The sequence below is a fragment of the Gigantopelta aegis genome, chromosome 3 (genome assembly GCF_016097555.1).
Source record: "Gigantopelta aegis isolate Gae_Host chromosome 3, Gae_host_genome, whole genome shotgun sequence".
Lineage (NCBI taxonomy): Eukaryota > Metazoa > Mollusca > Gastropoda > Neomphalida > Peltospiridae > Gigantopelta > Gigantopelta aegis.
The window spans coordinates 62,048,749-62,070,639 of record NC_054701.1 but is presented as its reverse complement, the minus strand read 5'-3'; the positions used below and the strand labels follow the sequence as shown (position 1 = coordinate 62,070,639).

General features: G+C 37.2%; 1 protein-coding gene across 1 annotated transcript in view; it reads right to left on the bottom strand.

Moving 5' to 3' along the window:
• LOC121368388 (protein yippee-like 2) overlaps positions 1-19,839 on the bottom strand; it is a 30,695-nt gene extending 10,856 nt beyond the window's left edge. The window contains exons 1-3 of the mRNA XM_041493085.1: positions 19,695-19,839; positions 3,333-3,714; positions 575-618 (exon numbers count right to left, since the gene is read on the bottom strand). Of these exons, the coding sequence (XP_041349019.1) occupies positions 575-618; positions 3,333-3,437 (149 nt within the window). The 5' untranslated portion in view covers positions 3,438-3,714; positions 19,695-19,839. The remainder of the gene's footprint in view (positions 1-574; positions 619-3,332; positions 3,715-19,694) is intronic.
• Positions 19,840-21,891: the final 2,052 nt, after the last annotated feature.

Genomic DNA, 21,891 nt, shown 5'->3' with positions numbered 1-21,891 from the left:
TAAAAAAGTGTTAATAAACAAATCGAGGACAAATGCACTGCTTTATGAGGAAGGCCATCTTTGAGCTGACGACTACTTAACATTACAACATATACACATTTGGCTGGAATCATTGTAAACATTCTAAAAAGTAATTTACATTAGAATGTTTGCCTCTCACCACCTCAAGGGCATTCAAAGGCAACACAGTGTTGCCATTTCCAGCCTCTTTTCGCTTGTCTACTGTTATCTATACATATACATGTGCATCATATGAAGCTATTTATATATACAACAGAAAGCTCGGAGCTGTTGTGGTAAACATGTGAATGCATGTAAACAAACTTAGCTTGACCTACATTTTGATCTAAAAGTGGCTGCCTGCCCCGTCAGTTATTACTAGTAATGTTATCAGTCTGGTTTAGTGATTAGCTGCAGAGGTGCTGAGCAAAAACCGAAACCACATTTGTCATCGGCAGTGTGCAATATGGACACTGCATCATGTCATGCATCGCTTGCCATAATTTGTAGTTAGCTTGTGTATGTACCTTTAGGCAGACAGCTATCAACTGACAAAACAAAATAATATACTCACACAGAATTGAACAAATAGGCGCGTCCTTGACTGCCTTGGAAAGACTGTAAGACAAAAAAATAAATAAAAAAATAAAAAAATAAAAACAGGCATTAACAAAAAAATATAATTTCAATACATTGTGTAAAGATTAATGAGCCTTGAAGCACTGGTATTCAGTTTCATATACTGTAAATTAACATTAAGACATACTTTTTTTGTGAATATGCACTAGGTCTTAGTGCATGTTTGTGATGTATAAATTTCGCAAACAACTGTTAGTATCTGCAATTAAAGTAAAGTGTGTGTAAAATTTACAACTTGAGGATGGGTGAGAACAAAGTGAACTTAATTTATATGTACACATTTTGTTTCTGGTTTACAGTAAGCATTTATCATTAACACATATAGCGTATCTGATTAAACCAATATGATTACTGTTCCACTTTATCCTGCAATCACTACAGGTACTCATCAGAAATACCTTTATGATTAGATATGAAAGAAAGAAATGTTTTATTTAACGACGCATTCAACACATTTTTATTTACGGTTATATGGCGTCGGACATATGGTTAAGGACCACACAGATTCTGGGAGGAAACCCGCTGTCGCCACTACATGGGCTACTCTTTCCGATTAGCAGAAAGGGATCTTTTATTTGCACTTCCCACAGGCAGGATAGCACAAACCATGGCCTTTGTTGAACCAGTTATGGATCACTGGTTGGTGCAAGTGGTTTACACCTAACCATTGAGCCTTGCAGAGCACTCACTCAGGATTTGGAGTCGGTATATGGATTAAAAATCCCATGCCTCGACTGGGATCCGAACCCAGTACCTACCAGCCTGTAGACCGATGGCCTAACCACGACGCCACCAAGGCCGGTGATTAGATATGAAATAATATTGCTTCTGGACACAGGTTATGTATAGAGGATTCGTCACAAGTATTTTTTAATATGGAAAATATCAACCGAGTCTATGTTAACGATATTTGTCGAGGCTCTGCTGAGACAAATACCGATTAACTAGATGAGGTTGATATTTTACATATTAAACACGAGTATCGAATACTATTTATCCTATAACACTTCTAAAATAACATTTCAATTAAATTTTTAGTAAATCACAGAACTAAAGTCGCCACCATCAGTAATATGATGTCATCATGATTAGCACAGATTAGTTTGACATCACGCATTTTAACTAAATCTTTGAAAACATTACGCTCATGCAGGTATATACAGGTCTTAATGTTGGCTTGTAAGCAAATGACCCATCTACAGCAATACATTACCTAGAGACCTTGCAAATTTGCATAGCATTATTAACCAGGTTAATACACTAAATTATCACATGGGTTAATTTATGACATGGATATCATGGGTAAGTTATGGGATAAAACAAAATATCACATACATGTATATATTAAACCTGCAAACTAGCTTCCCTTTCTTATAACACCATTTAGTAATGCACATTACAAACACAACACAGTACATCTATATTTTCACTATCAACTCTCAGGAAAATGTTGTTCGTTTTGAGTGATGAAATAGTGAATAATACATTTTTTATGAGCTGGAACTTTAGCTAAGGAGCTAAAGAAGAATGGCATGTCACATTAAGAAATATAATTATTATGATCTGTATTGAAGATATTTTAGCTTTAAGTTAGTTTAACACTGATATATATTAATGCTAAGATGAAAAGGAAAGCGAATGTATGTTAAACCACTTGGCAGAAAGATCTTTGCTAATCACCACTGACATGAAAGCATTATAACATACAACATGCAACATATGGTCTAAAGTGTGAGAGATGGGAGTCCACATTTCTTTCTCAATTAAGCAGCAGGGATCTTCTATACACACTTTCCCCAGGACTGGTTAACATATACCTGAGATTTAATTACCCACGATATGGAAAATGGATTAAACTGGAAAATGAAACTACATGTACATAGACTTCTGCAAGTGATTCCATTCAATCTTACATGGTGTATTGTACATATAATGCGGGCACTTCATAGGAGTAACTGATGTGAATCTCATTCTAGTAAAATAAGGCTCACACTAGAGATTGCTTGAATTCACATTACCGAGGCAATGTTGGTGTATGATATAACAGTTGTGAAATTAATCATTTTACTGCAGATCATGCATCTACTGATTCAAGTCAGTGGGCCCCATTTCTTGTTCCAGCCAGTGCATCACGACTGGTTATCTAAGGCCATGGTATGTGCTATCCTGTCTATGGGATGGTTCACATAAAAGATCCCTTGCCACTAATGGAAAAATGCAGCAGATTTCCTCTCTATGACTATGTCAAAATTACGGAATGTTTGACATCCAATAGCCGATGATTAATAAATCAATGAATTCTAGTGGTGTCATTAAACAAACAAACTTTAAACTTTCTATTGATTCAATGAACCTGATTTAAAGGACAATCAATGAATTTTATTTAAATCGTAAAAAAAATACCACTTTTCATTATTACAATAGAATTTTAAAAAAAATTCTGTCATGCTTAAAGACCATATATCACAGTATTTCAATGCATACGTTCTAAATATGTTGACCGTTCCATTTTTCAAACAACTTCTAAACCACATGATAACTGAATCTGTACAACTATAATTTATACATACATTTTAATAACAAAATTATGGTTTAAACTTATTACTCTTTAAAATATTTCTCCTGCTCAAAGCAAGCTTCTTTAAAACTTTACGTATTACATGTATTGTATGTATTGCTTAAAATTAACTCACCTTAGATATCAATTCGTCATGGTTTGCGAGATGTGCCCTGCAGTGCACACAGCTATATGTGCGGTGACATTTGGGCGGCAAATACGCCTGAAATGTTTTCACCATCGTTACTGCTATCAGACATCAAACTTGATAGGTCGAGGCAGGCGTTAAAAAAAAGCTAAACCCCCAAGCTTTTTTCAGTGGAATGACGTTGCACTTGTGTCCAGCCAGAGACAGAGAGAGGAGGGTGCTAGTGGTTGCAGAACAAGCTGTATTGGTGTTGATGCTGAAGATCCTGTCCAGCCAGTGTCCGGTCTGTCTTCTCCAGAGGAACAGTCAGCACACTGCAACATCAGAACACCATCCCGGGATAAGACACAACCTGTCTGTCAACATAATCCTACAAGTAGAACAAAACAAATCTGTGTCAACATAATCCTACAAATAGAACAAAACAGATCTGTGTATCAACATAATCCTACAAGTAGAACAAATAAAATCTGGACATGTCAACATAATCCTATAAGTAGAACAAATAAAATCTGGACATCTGTCAAAATAATCCTACAAGTAGAACAAAACAAATCTGTCACATAATCCTACAAGTAAAAAAAAACAAATCTGTCTGTCACATAATCCTACAAGTAGAACAAATAAAATCTGTCTGTCACATAATCCTACAAGTAGAACAAATAAAATCTGTCTGTCACATAATCCTACAAGTAGAACACAAAATCTGTCTCAATTTTGCATTTAATGTTAATGAATGTAAATGTAAGGTCCAATTCAGTAAAAACATGTCAGTGCATACAGGTATATAGTTCTTTGTGCTGGGGTGTCAAACATTCATTCATTCAAAGTTAAATTAATACTACATTACCATTATTAAAAACGATTCCGATATCAGTATATGACACACTGCCTCTGTCACAGCTCTATTTCTCGTTGCAGCCAGTGCACCATGATTTAAAGACATCATTAGAGCACATTGATTTACTAATCATCGGCTATTGGATGTCAAACATTTGGTAATTCTGACAGTCTTAAGAGAGGAAATCCGCTACATTTTTCCATTAGTAGCAAGGGATCTTTGATATGCACCATCCCACAGACAGGATAACACATACCACAGCCTTTAATATACCAGTCGTGGTGTACTGGCTGGAACGAGAAATAACCCAATGGGCCCACCGACGGGAATTGATCTCAAATCGACCGTGCATCAAGCGAGCGCTATGCCCCGGCGGCCCCTGTATACATGTAGTTTGTGTCTGTATGCATGTACATGCAGTCAAACCTGTTAAACCTGCTTGTATGTACTCAAGTTACCACTTTAAGAATATTTAAGTACAGGCCTCTGAAAATTGCGAGCATTGCTCACGCAAATCTAATTTTTGCTTAAACAATTTTTTGTTTGCGCAAAATTTGGAACACCATTTACTTGGATATAATGGGTTACACAAAAAGGAAATGGATTTATTTCTGCATCACAAATCATCCCTCCGCCTGTTACCGATCACGGTCGGACTGCAGGTGCTCCCTTGCACCTGACAGTGCAGGCGGTCCCCCCTTCACCCACCCCAACCCTTTCTTGTCCTGGACAGAGGAACTGGCTAAGGCTGACACCTGCGCCCAGGATAGGTGTGCGCTACAACAGCTTGCTCTGAATGTGCACATTAAACTCTCTGACCTGACCTGACCTGATTTCTGCGTAACCGATAAATGGGTCACAGTTTTTTAACTCTCAGAGGACTGGAATATCAAACCAGTTGACATACACTGAAATGTTTCTTGTGAGTTAAAATCGAAAATCTGGAGTCGAGGGAATGGGATCAATCCTGCGACCTATCGCATGTACTCAGATAAATACGTATTCAGGCAAATACCTACTAAACTACTAAATTATGCATCACCGCACCAGGAAGTCTCACAGTACGTCATATATAGTCTAGTGACACACATGCTAACCCAGCCATTGGAAAATATTACAGTGGCATTCAGGTCTTGTACACAACATAATTATATGTTTATTAAGGCATGTGAAATACACTAAACCTCTGAACCCCTGGGACCCAAATGTTGTTACCTGTTCTAATGGTACCTGGCAATTAGGATATCTAGAAATAGTGTACAACTATTGATACATTGCTGTACATATGGGAAATTTAAGGAGTAAATTAAGTCGAAAACCCACCAGAAAAAAAGGTGGCCGATATAATCCCTGGAGTTGAAATGTTAACAAAGAAAACCTGTGTCTCTGTGTAAGTGTATTATGTATATATATACCGGTATGTATTAATCGGTTTCTACTGGTTTAGCAAGTGAAACCACCTACTGTAAACAGCTTAGCATGTACACATTCAAGGAACTGTTTTATGGTTTAGATAAGCTGACAACTGAAGTAGTTTGACCATTAAGTGTTCACATTAAAATATTTGGATATAGAAACAGAAACTTTGCACATTCTGAATACTGTATCTATATGTCTATATTAGAATCAAAGGAAAGGAATATTTAATGACACATTTGCTCGGGTGGAATCTAGCTCAGTTGGTAGAGTGCTCACTTAAGGTGCTTGTGTTATAGGATCAAATCACCTCAGTGGACCCACTCTCTGATTGAGGGTTTTTTAACGCCTCAACCAGTGCATCATGGCTGGTACATCAAAGGCCATGATATGTGCTGTCCTGTCTGTAGGAAAATACATATAAAAGATCCCCAAATTGCTACTAATTGAGAATGACCAATGTTAGACATCCAGTAGCCGATGATTAATAAATAAATGTGATTTACTGATGTTGTCAAACAAAATAAACTAACTTTTAACACCTCAAGCACATTTAAAACTTAGGCTTTTTTGTGTCTAGACTAACATATGGTTATTGCAACACTTGTCTAGAGCAGTGGCGTAGGAAAGCCAAAAAGTGTGTGTGTGTGGTGTGTGTGTGGGTGGGGGGCACACATATATAAATATAAATATATATAAACCATCGCTGCTGCTACTGGATCAAGAAAAGTGGGGGGCACATGCCCCCTTGTTTCCTATGCCAGTGCTAGAGTATCAAACAAAGCCTGTTGTTGCCACATACCAGTAAGGGATTTTTTAATATATGCTGTCAAGAGAGGCCTCTTAATTAATATATAAGTATTTTCAGATCAATAAATTAGCCCCATGAAAAACCAGGAAACTGGAACTCTGAGACCTTCAAATACATTGTATTGGTTTATACAAGATTTAATGAAAAATGCTGCTTCAGCTTATTATCCCAACCACATACTGAGTGAACCTATTTATTCACCTGTCAGATGTGATGACTGATCACACTAACATTTTGACCTGTACAGTACTGAGTGTGTGACAAACAGCAATCAATCACCTGTGCACCAGTAAGACTTTAATCACATTTTGCATATAATTAATTTGAAGACTTTAATTAATTATTATACTTTTTTAAGTACAAGAAACAATTTTTGCTTTGGTCTTTGGATCTACATGCATGTACAGTACATATATAATACACATGTACAGTACATATATAACATACATGTACAGTACATATATATATATATATATACACAGTCAAACCTGCCTTCGCGGCCACCTCCATATGGCGGCCACCTGTCCATGGCGGCCACCCTGAGGTCCCCCCAATGAATTTTACTATATATTTTACCTCTATATGGCAACCACCTGCTCAACGCGGCCAGCGGCCACACTTTTGTCATAAAAAAGCGAAAATGAACCTGCTATCGCGGCCACAATTGTTGTTTAGTGCAAGTTATAAAGAAATGTCGTCAATCGTATAAAAAAACGTAAGATGTTTTTGTTGATATAACCAATTGGCTTGATAAACAGCGGTCCTTTAAAGATCGTCGGTCGCTTAGCTGTGTTCGTTAATTAACAAGTGTTTTTAATCTGGATTAACGGTGCGATGTACTAGTCATCGGCGGTGGTCATTAAACGCAGTTGATAAGAGGGTATATAGCCTAAACCAACTGGAGTTAAACGTGTCAACTCTAGAAGGAATTAAATACTGCTGCAGTTTATTTCTGATATTTATTTTCAAAATGTCACCTAAACCCAGTAAGCCGATCGCGTTAACGTTGGAACAGAGAGTAGAGGTCATTAAAAAATCAGAGAAAGACAAATTGAGTGCTAGAAAAATTGCTGAACATTTCGGATAAAGGATAATCAGTGACTTTAATGCGCAGAACAGTGCTCCATTATTCTGTTGTTTGTTAAATATTCTCTTTTTCACTTAATAAAATTTCATATAGATGATAATTTTTTGTCTTGTTTTTAATTACGTTTTTGCACATGTATATGGCTCCTTAATAGTTCTATTGCAACAAAATAATTGTTTTTAAAAATTCGGACTTATATATGACCTGCATACGGCGGCCACCTCTCTATGGCGGCCACTTTTGTCATGTCCCACGAGTGGCCGCCATAGACAGGTTCGACTGTATATATATATATAACAGACAAGTACAGTATGTATATATAACAGACAAGTACAGTACATATATAACAGACATGTACAGTATATATATAACAGACATGTACAGTATATATATAACACACATGTACAGTACATACATATATATATATATATATATATATATATAACAGGCATGTACAGTACATATATAACACATATGTACAGTATATAACAGACATGTACAGTACTTATATAACACACATATACAATACATACATGTATATAACAGACATGTACAGTACACATATAACACACATGTAATGAACACATTGACATAATAAATCATATCAAGGGCTAACTCTGTCCATTGTCGAATTTCATGTAGCCATTTGCTAATTTTTATACAAAGTGGTTACAAAATTGAGTAAATTTGACTAATAAATATTTTCTTTAAATTAGCCACTTTTGAACAATTTTGAAGGAAATACTCAACATATATAAAAATTGGCTAAACTAAAAAAAAAATCCCCATGTAATTAAGCCCTGAATATCTATTAAAAGGAAAGATTATTAATTTTGTTTCATAACACTACAACACATTTTAAAATACCTCGTGAACAAGCACAAGGATTTAACAGTTAGCATGCAAACAGCTTTTAACTTCTTTGGCGCATTCTGTTACAACCACATGTGTTTAAACCATTCAGAAAATTATTGACAATGACTCCTACAATCAAACCTGCTCCATTGGCCACCTGTATTAAGCAACCACTTGTGTCTTGAGGCCACATTTTTATTCTCCCAAATCATCTAATATAACCTGTCTTAAGCTGCCACCTTTTGAAACTCCCTTTGGTGGCTGCTTAACACAGGTTTGACAGTACTTGTTTATGTAAAACCGGCCTCGGTGGCATTGTGGTTTGACCATTGGTCTACAGGCTGGTAGGTACTAGGTTCGAATCCCAGTTGAGGCATGGGATTTTTAATCCAGATACCAACTCCAAACCCCGAGCGAGTCCTCCGCAAGACTCAATGGTAAACCACTTGCACCGACCAGTGATCCATAACTGGTTCAACAAGGGCCATATGGTTTGTGCTATCCTGTCTGTGGGAAGCGCAAATAAAAGATCCCTTGCTACCTGTCATAAAAGAGAAGCCTATGTGGCGACAGTGCGTTTCCTCTAAAAAAAAAACAGTGTCAGAATGACCATATGTTTGACGTCCAATTTAATAGCCGATAAGATAAAAAATCAATGTGCTCTAGTAGCGTCGTTAAATAAAACAAACTTTACTTTTTTTGTTTGTGCGATACGGTTAGCATAAGTACAATACAGAATTTTCATTCTACCAAATCTTCTAATACAACCTGTTTTAAATTGTCACCTTTTTATACTCCCTTTGGTGGTGGGCGACTTAACACAAGTTTGACAGCCAGTACTTGTTTATGTAAAGTGTGATGCAGCTACTGATGCAGCTACATGTAGTTAGCATAAGTACAATACAGTTAACCTAGATGGACTCGGTGTGTGTTAAATTATTACCAACAGCCAGTGCAAGATCTGTTCTGGAATGACATTCAGCATCCATGTCTTTCTGCCGCTGTCACTGTTGAGCATAGCAAAGCATGCGACTAGCATAGGTTCACCTCATGCATAGTTAACTATCATGTATGATCAATAGACATGTATACAGCCCAACGGAAGTTCACAAATCAATGCATTCTGGCAAGTCAGGCTTCAACTCATGAATCCTAGCTGCCTTCCCAATTGCCTGACCTTCAACCACCAGTCTGTATGTCAATCCAAGTACACTGTACTTAATTAGACGTGAACCACAGATCCTCACTAGACATCTCAGGTCAAGATTTTTAATTTGCCAGCTTAGACAGTGATTACTTATTAGGTAACCATACGCCCCAAGATGAACCCTTGGATTTGTAGTCATATAGATTACAGCTCAAGTCAACATTGTTTTGCATTGCTGGTCTTAATCCTGCATGCATACAGAGAAGGAAGAGGAAAAGAATAATGAAGATCAACTGAAATTCATTAAGAGATAATTTGCTGGTTGTGCTTTAATTCCTTTATTGTTTCATCCACAGATTTATTGTTTATTTACAGCATGCTCACTGAGCTGTATGGAGTTCATATATTGATTACCCGTGGATATAGAATTTGGCTCGAGGTTGTGGCAGTCTGTACCATGATGTATGTTTCTCTGCTTATGTCCAAATATACACTACATGTATATACATTCCAGAGTTAAAACCTGACAGATATGGAAACACTGAAGTATGCCATTTGTAGAATTGTCATGGATGGTTAACAATAGTGTTTCTCATTTGTCTAATCACATTTGGGTTTTTTAAGTGTATTGTCTCCTTCCTCACACTTTACAGGGTTGGATAAACGAAAGAACATCCGACTAGTTCACCAGACCAGTTTCAGTCAAAAAAACTAACTGCATGGTCTACAAAACTTTCAATTAGCAGTAGTGTTTCTGGAGGTATGGAGGGTAAAATTATGTACCCTAAAATCTTGAAAATTAATGGATATAGTTTTATAATTTTTAGATAGATTTCAGTAAGAGAACTGCTGTTTAACACTGGTCAAAGCATATGAAAACAATGCGGCCAGTTTCAAAACATTTCAAACTCATAACCACTTTATGTGAGCACTTACGGTCTGTTTTATTTAGATTTTAGTACGTACCCTCAAATAATTGTTTGGCAGAAAGCCCAATTTGTCCATCAGCCTAAAAGATAATATAATTAGTAATGCTGTATAAAACAAACTTGAAACTATCATTCAGATAGCCCGATAGACTGACTTAATAATCAGACATACTTTCTGTTGCATCAGGTATCATAATAATACACTTGACCCAACATTTGCCACACATTCTGATGTTTTTGTTAGTCAATGGACTCATTTTTTTTTTTATACAGATTTAGCATTAATTTTTCTGAAATAATATAGACTGAATGAGAATAAGAACATTTTGTCAGACAGCTATTTGGTCAACAACAAAAAACACAAAAAAAAAAAAAAATCTGTGTGTGCACTTAAAAAGGGACATTCCTGAGTGCTGCAATTTTTAAGATGTTATCAACTAACAGAGACTTTTTTAACGATTGCTATTACATATGAAATATATTTTCCTGCATAAAATATTAGTGGCTTTATATTAAATGTGTTTCTGATTGTTCTAATATTTGTACTAGGTTAAATTTCATTTTATTTCCTAAAATATATTTTTTTCTGTATGTACAAAATTATTTGAAGACAAAATCCAGTTTGGTCTTCTTACAAATATTAAGATGATCAGAAACACATTGAATATACAGACACTGATATTCTAAACAAGAAAATATATTTAATATGCAAGTTTAATCGTAGAAATATTTTATTAGTCGGAAACATCTTACAATGCAGCAAACTCAGGAATGTCCCTTTAATTAAATTCTCTGTGTGTATATAGTTTATACATGTATATGTCATGTCCTGTCTGTGGTAAAGCCCATATATAAACCAGTAAAAACTTGTCTATTTAATACATGTTGTGTCAACGGCCCATGCAGTGGAAAGTTTCCTCTGTGACATTAACCTATTTTCTGAACAGCATCCCATGATGCAATTTCTTAAGCCATATATGTATGAATATATATATAATAATTACTACTTGTTATTAACTAAATCAACACTACATGTGTTAACAAGATACAAAAAACCTCACACACGGTTATACACAAACTCCACTTCCAGTGATTCAACAATGACATCTGGTAAATCAAAATGTCATCAGCTTGCTAACTCATGAGCATTAAAAATAATTCACCATAAAAAGTATGGCCTGCTGTCTCATTTAATGTAGTCAGAGCATCCCAGAAGTGTGTGTGTGTGTGTGTGCGTGCGTGCGTGTATATATATATATATATATATATATATATATATATATATATATATATATATATATATATATATACATATATACATATACATACACACACACACACCGGTAAATAAAAGGAAAGGAAAATAATGTGATTTGACAAGACCCCAACACCATTAATCATCAGCCTTTTAGTATCTACCGGTAACACATGTTACTGTGACACAGTATTTCTAAAGGGTGAAACAAAAACCCCATCTTGGCTGCACTCTTTATTCTCACTGGCTGCAAAGGTTTTTTTGTGGCTAGGACCAGACATTATGACCAGCAGCCTTTGATAAATTACCTGCCATATCCTGGATCACGTAAAAGTGCAGTCACTGTCTACTGGTGAAATTCATCTGACAATGACAATTAAATTCCAAATACAAGTCCTCTATATGGCATGACAACAGTTACATTAACATTGTAAATAAACCTATATGGCATGACAGTTACATTAACATTGTACATAAATGTAACACTGTGGTGAAGAAATGTCACAATGACATTTCCTTGTTCTGGTGTACAGCTCTTTACATGATGATAGTTCAGTTTTTTTAGTTTTCTCATGAACAGAACTAACAGAATTTTGTTTTTTTTTAAAGCTAGACATATATACATGTATGCGTTTACCTATACTAAGGTCCCTGTTTTTGTAAAACTGAATGGCTGTACCTATACACAAAGCTAGTAAGTCTAACCCTCCACATGTTCTCTGCACTATTTAGTATATATATATATATATATATATATATATATATATACTACTCAAAAGAATTTAAGGGTCAGACGATATTTTCGACATTATTTTCTGAATGTCAATTATATTAGCTACACCATAATGTCACGCATGGTATTGTTCCATGTTGACGAAAGTGGGTCTAAGCAACCCATAAATGAATTAAAATCCACTGTCATTGACACTGTCGACTAGTTCTAATGGCGAAAACATGCTTACATTTGCACGTAAATTAGGGCGAAAGCGAAAGGTCTGCTAAGTGCCCATAACTTGCTTTTTCACAAAGCGCTTCATTTGCACGCTTTGCACGTGTATTCCATGTTCCCAATGCTGAATTTCCGTATAATTGGAGCTTGCGTTCGTGTACGGTGCACACTCCAAATTCGACAATGGTACGACGTCAACTGACTATCGAAGATCGAGGAAGGGCTATTACTTGGCTTCAGGATGGCAATACGCAAAGAAATGTTGCTCTGAGACTTGGTGTCAGTCAGAGTGTCGTTGGCCGACTGTGGCAACGGTACCAAGCAACAAATTCTGTTAGAAATCGTCCACGTTCGGGAAGACCCCGAAGCACTACAAATAGAGAGGACCGCTACATCACCAATATGGCTCTACGTCAACGCACAACCACTGCACGCCGATTACGTGACAATCTGCGGACTGCGACTGGAACTCGAGTGTCTGATCAAACCATACGCAATCGTCTGAGAGCCAATAATCTACGCTGCCGTCGCCAGGCTGTTCGACCACCACTCCTACCACGTCACAGAACGGCCAAACGTCACTGGTGCACGCTTCATCTGCGGTGGCAACGTGTTCAGTGGGGTCGAGTGATGTTCACTGATGAGTCCAGGTTTAGTCTTCAGATCAACAACGGTCGGGTTTGTGTCTACAGACGTCCTGGGGAGTGCTTCGCTGACGTTAACGTTAGACAACGTCACCGGTTCGGTGGTGGCAGCGTCATGGTGTGGGGCGGCATCTCTATCCACCACAGGACCCCCCTCTATGTGGTGGATGGCAATCTGAATGGAATCCGCTATCTGAATGAGATTATCCGGCCGTTGGTTCTCCCAAGCCTTCAGCAGATTGGCGGCGGGGCAGTTCTGCAGGATGACAATGCCAGACCCCACCGTGCCAGGGTGGTAACGGACTTTCTCAGACAACAAGGTATCGCCAGGATGGATTGGCCAGCATATTCGCCTGACTTGGCCCCAATAGAGAACGCCTGGGACGAATTAGGCAGGAGAGTTCGGGATAACCATGCCCCTCCGGCCAACCTTCATGATCTAGGTCAAATTCTTATGGCAGAGTGGCAGGCCATTCCCCAAGAGTTCTTCAGACGTCTGATCAACAGCATGAGGCAACGAAGTGTCGAGTGTATTCATGCCAGGGGTGGATTCACACACTATAAAACGAATGTTTTAATGTGTAAAATCCATGTTTGACAACCTTCAACTTTGACAGCATGTCATGTGACTTTCTTGTATACAGTGACGTTTATTTGTGGGTTTTTGTAAATATGGAACAATAAATAAAAAATGTGGTGTAGTTTACATCATCAAATACACTCTGAAACTTATTTGGTTATAAATTTTTGACACTTAAATTCTTTTGAGTAGTATAGTAATAGGGATGGGGTATTCACAATCTACTAGCAAATAATCCTCTCCTGCCCCCTTTTGTTTTTCTAAATATTTAACTGTACTTTATTTAATACAATAAAAAAAAAAAAAAAAAAAAAAATCCACTTATCACAAAACACCTATAACATATAGCTTTATAATCTGACCTTTTCTTGCTTATACTGACAGCTTAAATATTTAGCAAGTCCAATTTATACAGTATGTCCAGTTTTATAAAACATTCATTCCCCCTTCTATAATTACAACACGAGACATCTGCATGTATACTTGTATATTTACATTTATATATAATAATGGAGCAGGACGTAGCCCAGTGGTAAAGCACTTGCCTGATGCAGGTCGGTCTAGGATCGATCCCTGTCACGTGAGCCCAGTGATAATACACATGGATGATGCAGGTTGGTCTAGGATCGATCCGTGTCAAGTGAGCCCAGTGATAATACACATGGATGATGCAGATCGGTTTAGGATCGATCCCTGTCATGCAAGCCCATTTGGGCTATTTCTTATTCCAGTCAGTGCATCCTGACTGGTACATGTTTATAAAGATTGTGCTATCCTGTCTGTGGGATGGTGCATATAAAAGATCCCTTGCTATACAACACTGGAAAAATGTTGCAGGTTTCCTCTCATAGACTATGTCAAAGTTACCAAATGTTTGACATCAAAGAGATGATTATCAATAAATCAATATGCTCTAGTGGTGTCCTTAAACAAAACAAACTTTAATGTTTTATGTATTAATACACATCAGTCAGTAATACTAACAAAATGTGCCCAGTCTTCCGTGTGCACATGCATGGTAAATATAGATTCCCCAGCACTTTAGTTAAGTTCCGATTCACATTGGATCATGGAGTATGTACGTGCCAACAAACAGGGATACGTTCTAAGAACCATTGACAAAACGGGCTGGGATTTACCCAGTGCTTTCCTTGAATATGGGGAGATATAAAAATCAATACCAAACCCAGCTCATGCAGCTGGTAGCGGAAAGCATCATGTGTTATGTTAAGGTTCCCTATATGTAGTAAAATTTTTGTTATGAATGAAACATTTTCTGTTTTGGAATCTGAAATTTAATTTTGACAGTGCCACAATATATTAAAGGTACAGAAAAGGTTTATAAATTTATTTAATGTTTTACTTTACTTTTTTTCCCCCTGAACTAGAACAAATTGGGCATGGAAAATGTTATACATTGTACAGTGCTGGGTACAGTTACATGCAGACTCCTGATAAACCTGTCTTGGCATGTAGAACATATTTAACAATTTAAAAAAGAAGAAGAAGAAGAAAAAAAGAAGATTGTTTAACAACATACATGCATTGGATAATGAATATCAGACAGTGCTATGCATGTACCATGGCAGTTTGCAGTATATAAATGTACATGATTCTGGAAAAAAGCCATTTCTTTAAATTCACTACAGTAACCTGTGTGAAAGTCATAACACCTTTATTATCAAGGGTGGACCCAAGAAATATTGCAAGGAAGGGACCAAGTACAAAAAGGTACATGAACCAACTCCCTGAAAAAAGGGCACTTCAATGAATATATTGACCGACCTCGGTGACATCGTGGCAGGCCATCGGTCTACAGGCTGGTAGGTACTGGGTTCGGATCCCAGTCGAGGCATCTTATTTTTAACCCAGATACCGACTCCAAACCCTGAGTGAGTGCTCCGCAAGGCTCAATGGGTAGGTGTAAACCACTTGCACCGACCAGTGATCCATAACTGGTTCAACAAAGGCCATGGTTTGTGCTATCCTGCCTGTGGGAAGTGCAAATAAAAGATCCCTTGCTGCCTGTCGTAAAAGAGTAGCCTATGTGGCGACAGCGGGTTTCCTCTAAAAGAATCTGTATGGTCCTTAACCACATATCTGACGCCATATAACCGTAAATAAAATGTGTTGAGTGCGTCGTTAAATAAAACACTTCTTTCTTTCAATGAATATTGTAAACAAATTCTTCAAAATGGGCCACTTAAAATTTGTATTGGGGGTGAACGTGTGTTCCCTCCTTTAGATCTGCCCTTGATTATTATTATAACTAAATAGAAGTATGGTAGTGACTGGCATCAACAACACTGGTCCAGCTCTGACCACTGTGGACACAACCCCACATGTATACATATTGTATTTACACACCCTGTGGAGCCTCAATCACAAAGCAGTGTGTATACAGTACTTATAATACAAGTATGCTTAGTGGTAACAAACAAAAATGAATAAATAAATAAACAAGGACAAATACATGTCCAGGTACATGTAGCAATGGTTGGAGTAGGAAAAGATCAACAGCATTTACTGGTAGGTAATAAAAACAGACTGGGAAAGTAATATTCCCTACTTTCATAATACAACATTTAGTCCCATGTATCTGCCATAAAACTGAATTAAATTCAGTTTGAGGGCAGATGTATTAAGACTACTGGTATATATAACATGGCATGCCTTATTCACTTTAACCCTGCAGTCAAAAGTGGGGTGACAATTTCACATCTGGGCTATCTCAAGCAGGCTGATCTGCACACAGTCATGTGACATTATAGGCAGACTGATTGTAAACAAACTTCGTAGTCTGGTCTGTGTTGATATTTTACAAGGGATTCACATCCTAGTCCACGGTCCACATTGGGGGAAGAACAAGCCTGACTGGAACCCTTCAAGAAACTCACGACACAGCCTTTGCCAGCTTGAAAGAAAAGTACACACCGTGAGGAGATAAAAATAAAAGTGGTGAGAGGTTAACAAGTATGATGACCTTTTGATGCATGCTTAACTGTAAACAGGCTGTCTTAAAACCCACATCACTGGAATACTGTAACAACTAGTGCTATGGACTTTAAAGTGAAAACAATGTACCTCCGCTGTTTCAACACATAATACACAGGTACATGTATGACTTCACCAGTTGTCTCTTTTAGAAAACATCAACATTTATTTTTAAAGTTTAAAAGTTTTTGTTTAATAGCACTACAGTCGATAATATTTATCAATTAATTAATCATTAATTATTAGATGTCACACATTCAGTAATTCTAACAGTCTTCAAAGGAAACACCATACATTTTTATCTGATTAGCAGCAAAGGATCGTTTATATTTACTTTCCCATTGACAGGACAGTACATACCAGTCTGATCTACATGTACCAGTTTAAAAACAACAACAACAAAAAACCCAACAAAAAAGCCAAGCTAGTATTTTAACTGGATGTTGTGTATATGTCTAAGTAAACCATGTGTTAAAAAGGCCTACATGTGTGTGTGTGTGTGTGTATATTGTGGGAGTTTAAAAACAGGTGGCTGGCATCCACTTAACACAGGTTAATTAATGTATGCTGAATCAAATGATCTACAGACAGATCTAGATTTCTGAAATAATTAGTTAACATTTTCCATGTCAGCAAATTAATTATGGATGGAAACAACACTAACGCCTATTCAATACTTTTCCATATTAGTTTACAATCTACACTCATCGCCCAAAGTTTGGTTTTGTTTAACACCACTAGAGCATGATTTATTAATCATCGACTAACAGTCAAACATCTGATAATTTTTACATATAGTCTTAGGAAACCCACATTTTCCCATTAGTAGCAAGAGATCTTAAAATTATATGCACCCTCCCAAACAGGACAGCACAAACCACAGCATGGAATAACAAATAGTCCAATGTGTCCACAAGTGGAGATCGATCCTAAAGCGACTGTGCATCAAGTGAGCACTTTACCACTGGGCTGCATCTCGCAACCCCAACACCCAAAGTTAAACAAGCTTTTTATAATTATAACTATCCAAATTTGAACCATCCCACAGACAGGACAGCACATATCAAAACATGGAATGAGAAATAGTTCCAATGGATCCACCAATGGGGATCAATCCCAGACTGCATATTAAGTGAGCACTTTACCACTGGGCTATGTTCCGCAGCCCCAACACCCAAAACCAAACATGCTTTGTATAATTATAACTGTATCAAGATTTTATAATCAAGGGTGACATCAGATTATTATAACAGATACCCCCCCCCCCCCCCTCCCTGCCACCCATGTTGAAAGGCGATTTAATAATAAAACCAGGTGGACTGGGACACACACACCCAAATTCCTCCAATTATTTCCTTGAAATGGACCCGTATATAATTTTCAGCTACCTCATGTCAGTTGTCATATCCTAGGTACTAAGGGTGGGGGTATGCATAATGAATAAAAATAAAGTTTGCTTTGTTTACCAACAGGGGGCGACACTTAACTCAGTGGTACAGCACTTGTCTTGGTGTGCTGTTGGTCTAGGTTTGATCCCTCTTGGTGAGCCCATTAGGCTATTTCTCATTCCAGCCAGTGCACCATATCAAAGGCTGTGGTATATGTTATCCTGTCTGTGGGATGGTGCATATAAAAGAGTCCTTGCTACTAATCGAAAAGAGTAGCCCATGAAGTGGTGACAGCAGGTTTCCTCTCTCAATAACTGTGTGGTTCTTAACCATATGTCCGATGCCAAATAATCATAAATAAAATGTGTTGAATGCGTTTACCTAGCCATACTTCCAATGGCTATGTGTTTAAACATTACATCATTGAGGTCATCCTCTATAATATGTAAGCATAGACCAAGTACAGTACCAATTTCAAAATAAAATATAAGATTAAACACAAGAAACCCCAACCCAAAAACCCCCTCTCCCCAAAAAACTAAAACCTGAATGGCCACAACAAAACCACCACACAAAATACACACATAATGACGAAGAGGCGTGAACATTAATAATTTGTCACACCAAGTTAACAGTTAGTTATTAAAGATTCAAGGAATCACATGGAACAAAAACTCGTCGTCAAAACAGCTGCGAGGAGAACTCTCAGTGCACGTGCAGACGACAAGGGACAAAGAACGGTGAATGAACAAAGAAAACATGGCTGGTTACGTCACTACTCAGCTGTATCTATTGGCGGTCGTTCTGGAACTAAACATTTATTTTGTATGATACATACACTAAAAATATATGATATTAAATGCCGGTTTTGTTGTTCCGGTAAATGTGGGTTACAATTTGCGCAGTAACCAATGATATCCACATCAAGGAACAAAACTTCAAAACCCAAGTCGATCGATCAAAGCAGACGATAGATCACGAACATCCTGGCACTTCATCTGACAAGACTCATTCATTTACCCCACTGGGTATAATTAAATGCTATTAAAAGCAGAAAGAATCATACACGTTCACTATCGCGATATAGTAAAACTATACACAAAATAATATTATGATTTACTTACGAAACTGGCAGTTAATTTACGCACCATGTCCTCGTACAAACTGGCGCGCTTCACAAACTGACAAAGGTCATTGTTTACATCTCGGCTTAAAATTAACGAATTTGTTATTAAATGTTAAATTGTACTATTCCTGCTTTTTGCCTCTTGGTACATAATTTAGTTATTATCAAAGATTGTATGAAAATAACCAAAATACTCGATTTAATTTCACAATATTGTGCTTTGTTTTGATCTGCACGCACTTGCTTTAACAGCATGACAGAACAGCTGATGACAGAGACACATTATTTGCGGTTTGCTTTCTACAAAAACACACAACAACCGACTTACCTTTTGATACTGTTAACAATGCGAATCTCAGCTTGTATATAGAAGACAGAAAAATATCAAAATGACAACGTCAATTTGCTAGAAAATGAGCGAATATGTTCCTCTTTGTAGCTTTCGTTACCGATCTGTCCGTCCAATGTTTATCTTTTTCCTGCTGGCGGAAATAAAGTGACGTCAGATCACGTGACCTGCAAGGTCTCTGAGCAACACAAACAGAAAGCACGTGGGTTGAAACTAATCGCTGGTATTATTTATACGTGCTTTATGTTTAATGATAACGGTACCTGGGTACATGCAGCGTGTTGTTTCATTCTGTGTCCAGTTACCTTTGACCTTTTGGTCAAGTGACCCGTTTTGCGATCAAAACGCAGGACAGTCGAGAGTCGTGCATCATGATTAATTTGGACGAACCCATCCACATGTCCGTCGAAGCTGGTGAAGCCCCCACATGCATTAAGCAGCCACTTGTCATAAAAGGACATTGCCAATCACATCAAATCGTCTGTTATACAAGGAGTACAAACTGTAGCACAAAATACATTACAAATTTAAAGCATCCAATTATCTGAGATAACCTCTTTTCTTAATTTAAGTTACATATATTTGGTTGGCAAAGGCGCTTGTGGGAGGGGGGTGAGTGGGGAGGAGGGTCGACCACCTTGCTTAAACCGAGTTTTTTTCTATATTTGATTTGATTTTATAAAATATATGTACTTTCCAGGGAAACATGACTCGAACCCTCAAGAAACTTCGCTCGCCACAGTCTAGACCCCCACGCCCCCACACACGGCACAATGTCCGGTTCACGCACCTGATGCCGTCTTTAAATGAGGTGTAATTACAACAACAAAAGGGTGTTTAACGACTCCTCAGAAAAGTATATATATATGTATGTGTGTGTGTGTGTGTGTGTGTGTGTGTGTGTGTGTATGTGTTTTTGTGTATATGTGTATGTATGTGTGTGTATGTGTGTGTGTGTTTGGGTGTTTGTGTATATGTGTTTGTGTATATGTGTATGTATGTGTGTGTTTGTGTGTGTGTGTGTGTGTGTGTGTCACACTTTTTAGCATCAAATTAAACATCAAATTAATATATAGCGTCCCCAACCCCTCCAGTCATTGACATTTTCTTACGCTTATGCTTTATTATTTTTATTACCTATATATAATAATTAACTATAATATGTCTAATAACTAACAATTAGCTGTAAATGTCTAATTGCTATGTATATGAACGTCACACTGCATCCCCAAGTCATGGTTTCAGCATTATGATTCCTCAGGAGGAATATACATGGATATATATATATAATTTAACAAATGCATTGGCGATATTGTCACAGTATATTCTTCAAAGGAGCGGCTTCCGGATACTCCAGCTAAAACTCACCTTCATAAAAAAAAAAAAGCTGTATAAATCAGGGCCGTAGCTAGGATTTTTTGTTGGGGGGGGGGGGGGGGGCAACTGAGTAGTTAATAGTCTAAAACTTCTTAAACAGTCAAGAAGATAACTATCTTTAAGTTTCTATAATGCTTTCCGGATTTTTTCCCCCGCTAGCTACGGCCGTGATAAATGTTAAATTTTTGTATTTCTTCGTTTGGATTTGTTGTTGTCTAGCTACTATATAGTTTACATCAATTCAGGGCCGCACCTAGCCTAAAATAAGTGGAGTGGTAGAACAAAGACATTCGGTGCACAGTAGATAAAAACAAATATAATAATAATAATAATAATAATAATAATAATAATAATAATAATAATAATAAAATAATAATGATAATGATTATAATAAAAAGACTGCATTTTTATACAAAAAAGGTACTTTTATATACTTTCTGTGGGTAGTGGTAAAACGTCCCCATTGTCCGACACCTCCCCCTTCCGCAAGGTAGGCTATAGCCCTGCAGTTAATACTCCCTAATAAGTGAAGTGAGTGTAGTACAAAATGGGTTGGATTTTAAAGAGACTGTCCAGAATACTGAGAATAGAATAGAATAGAATAGAATAGAATAGAATAGAATAGATGTTTAACGACACCAGTCGAATACCAGTGTCTGTATGTACTGTACTAATGTTTGTAGTAGAAGTAAAAAACTGGATTTTACAAAAAAATAATTTTGTACATGTACGAAAAATAGTTACGAAGTAAAATGAAGAGAGAGAGACTCAGAGACAGAGACAGACAGAGACACTGACA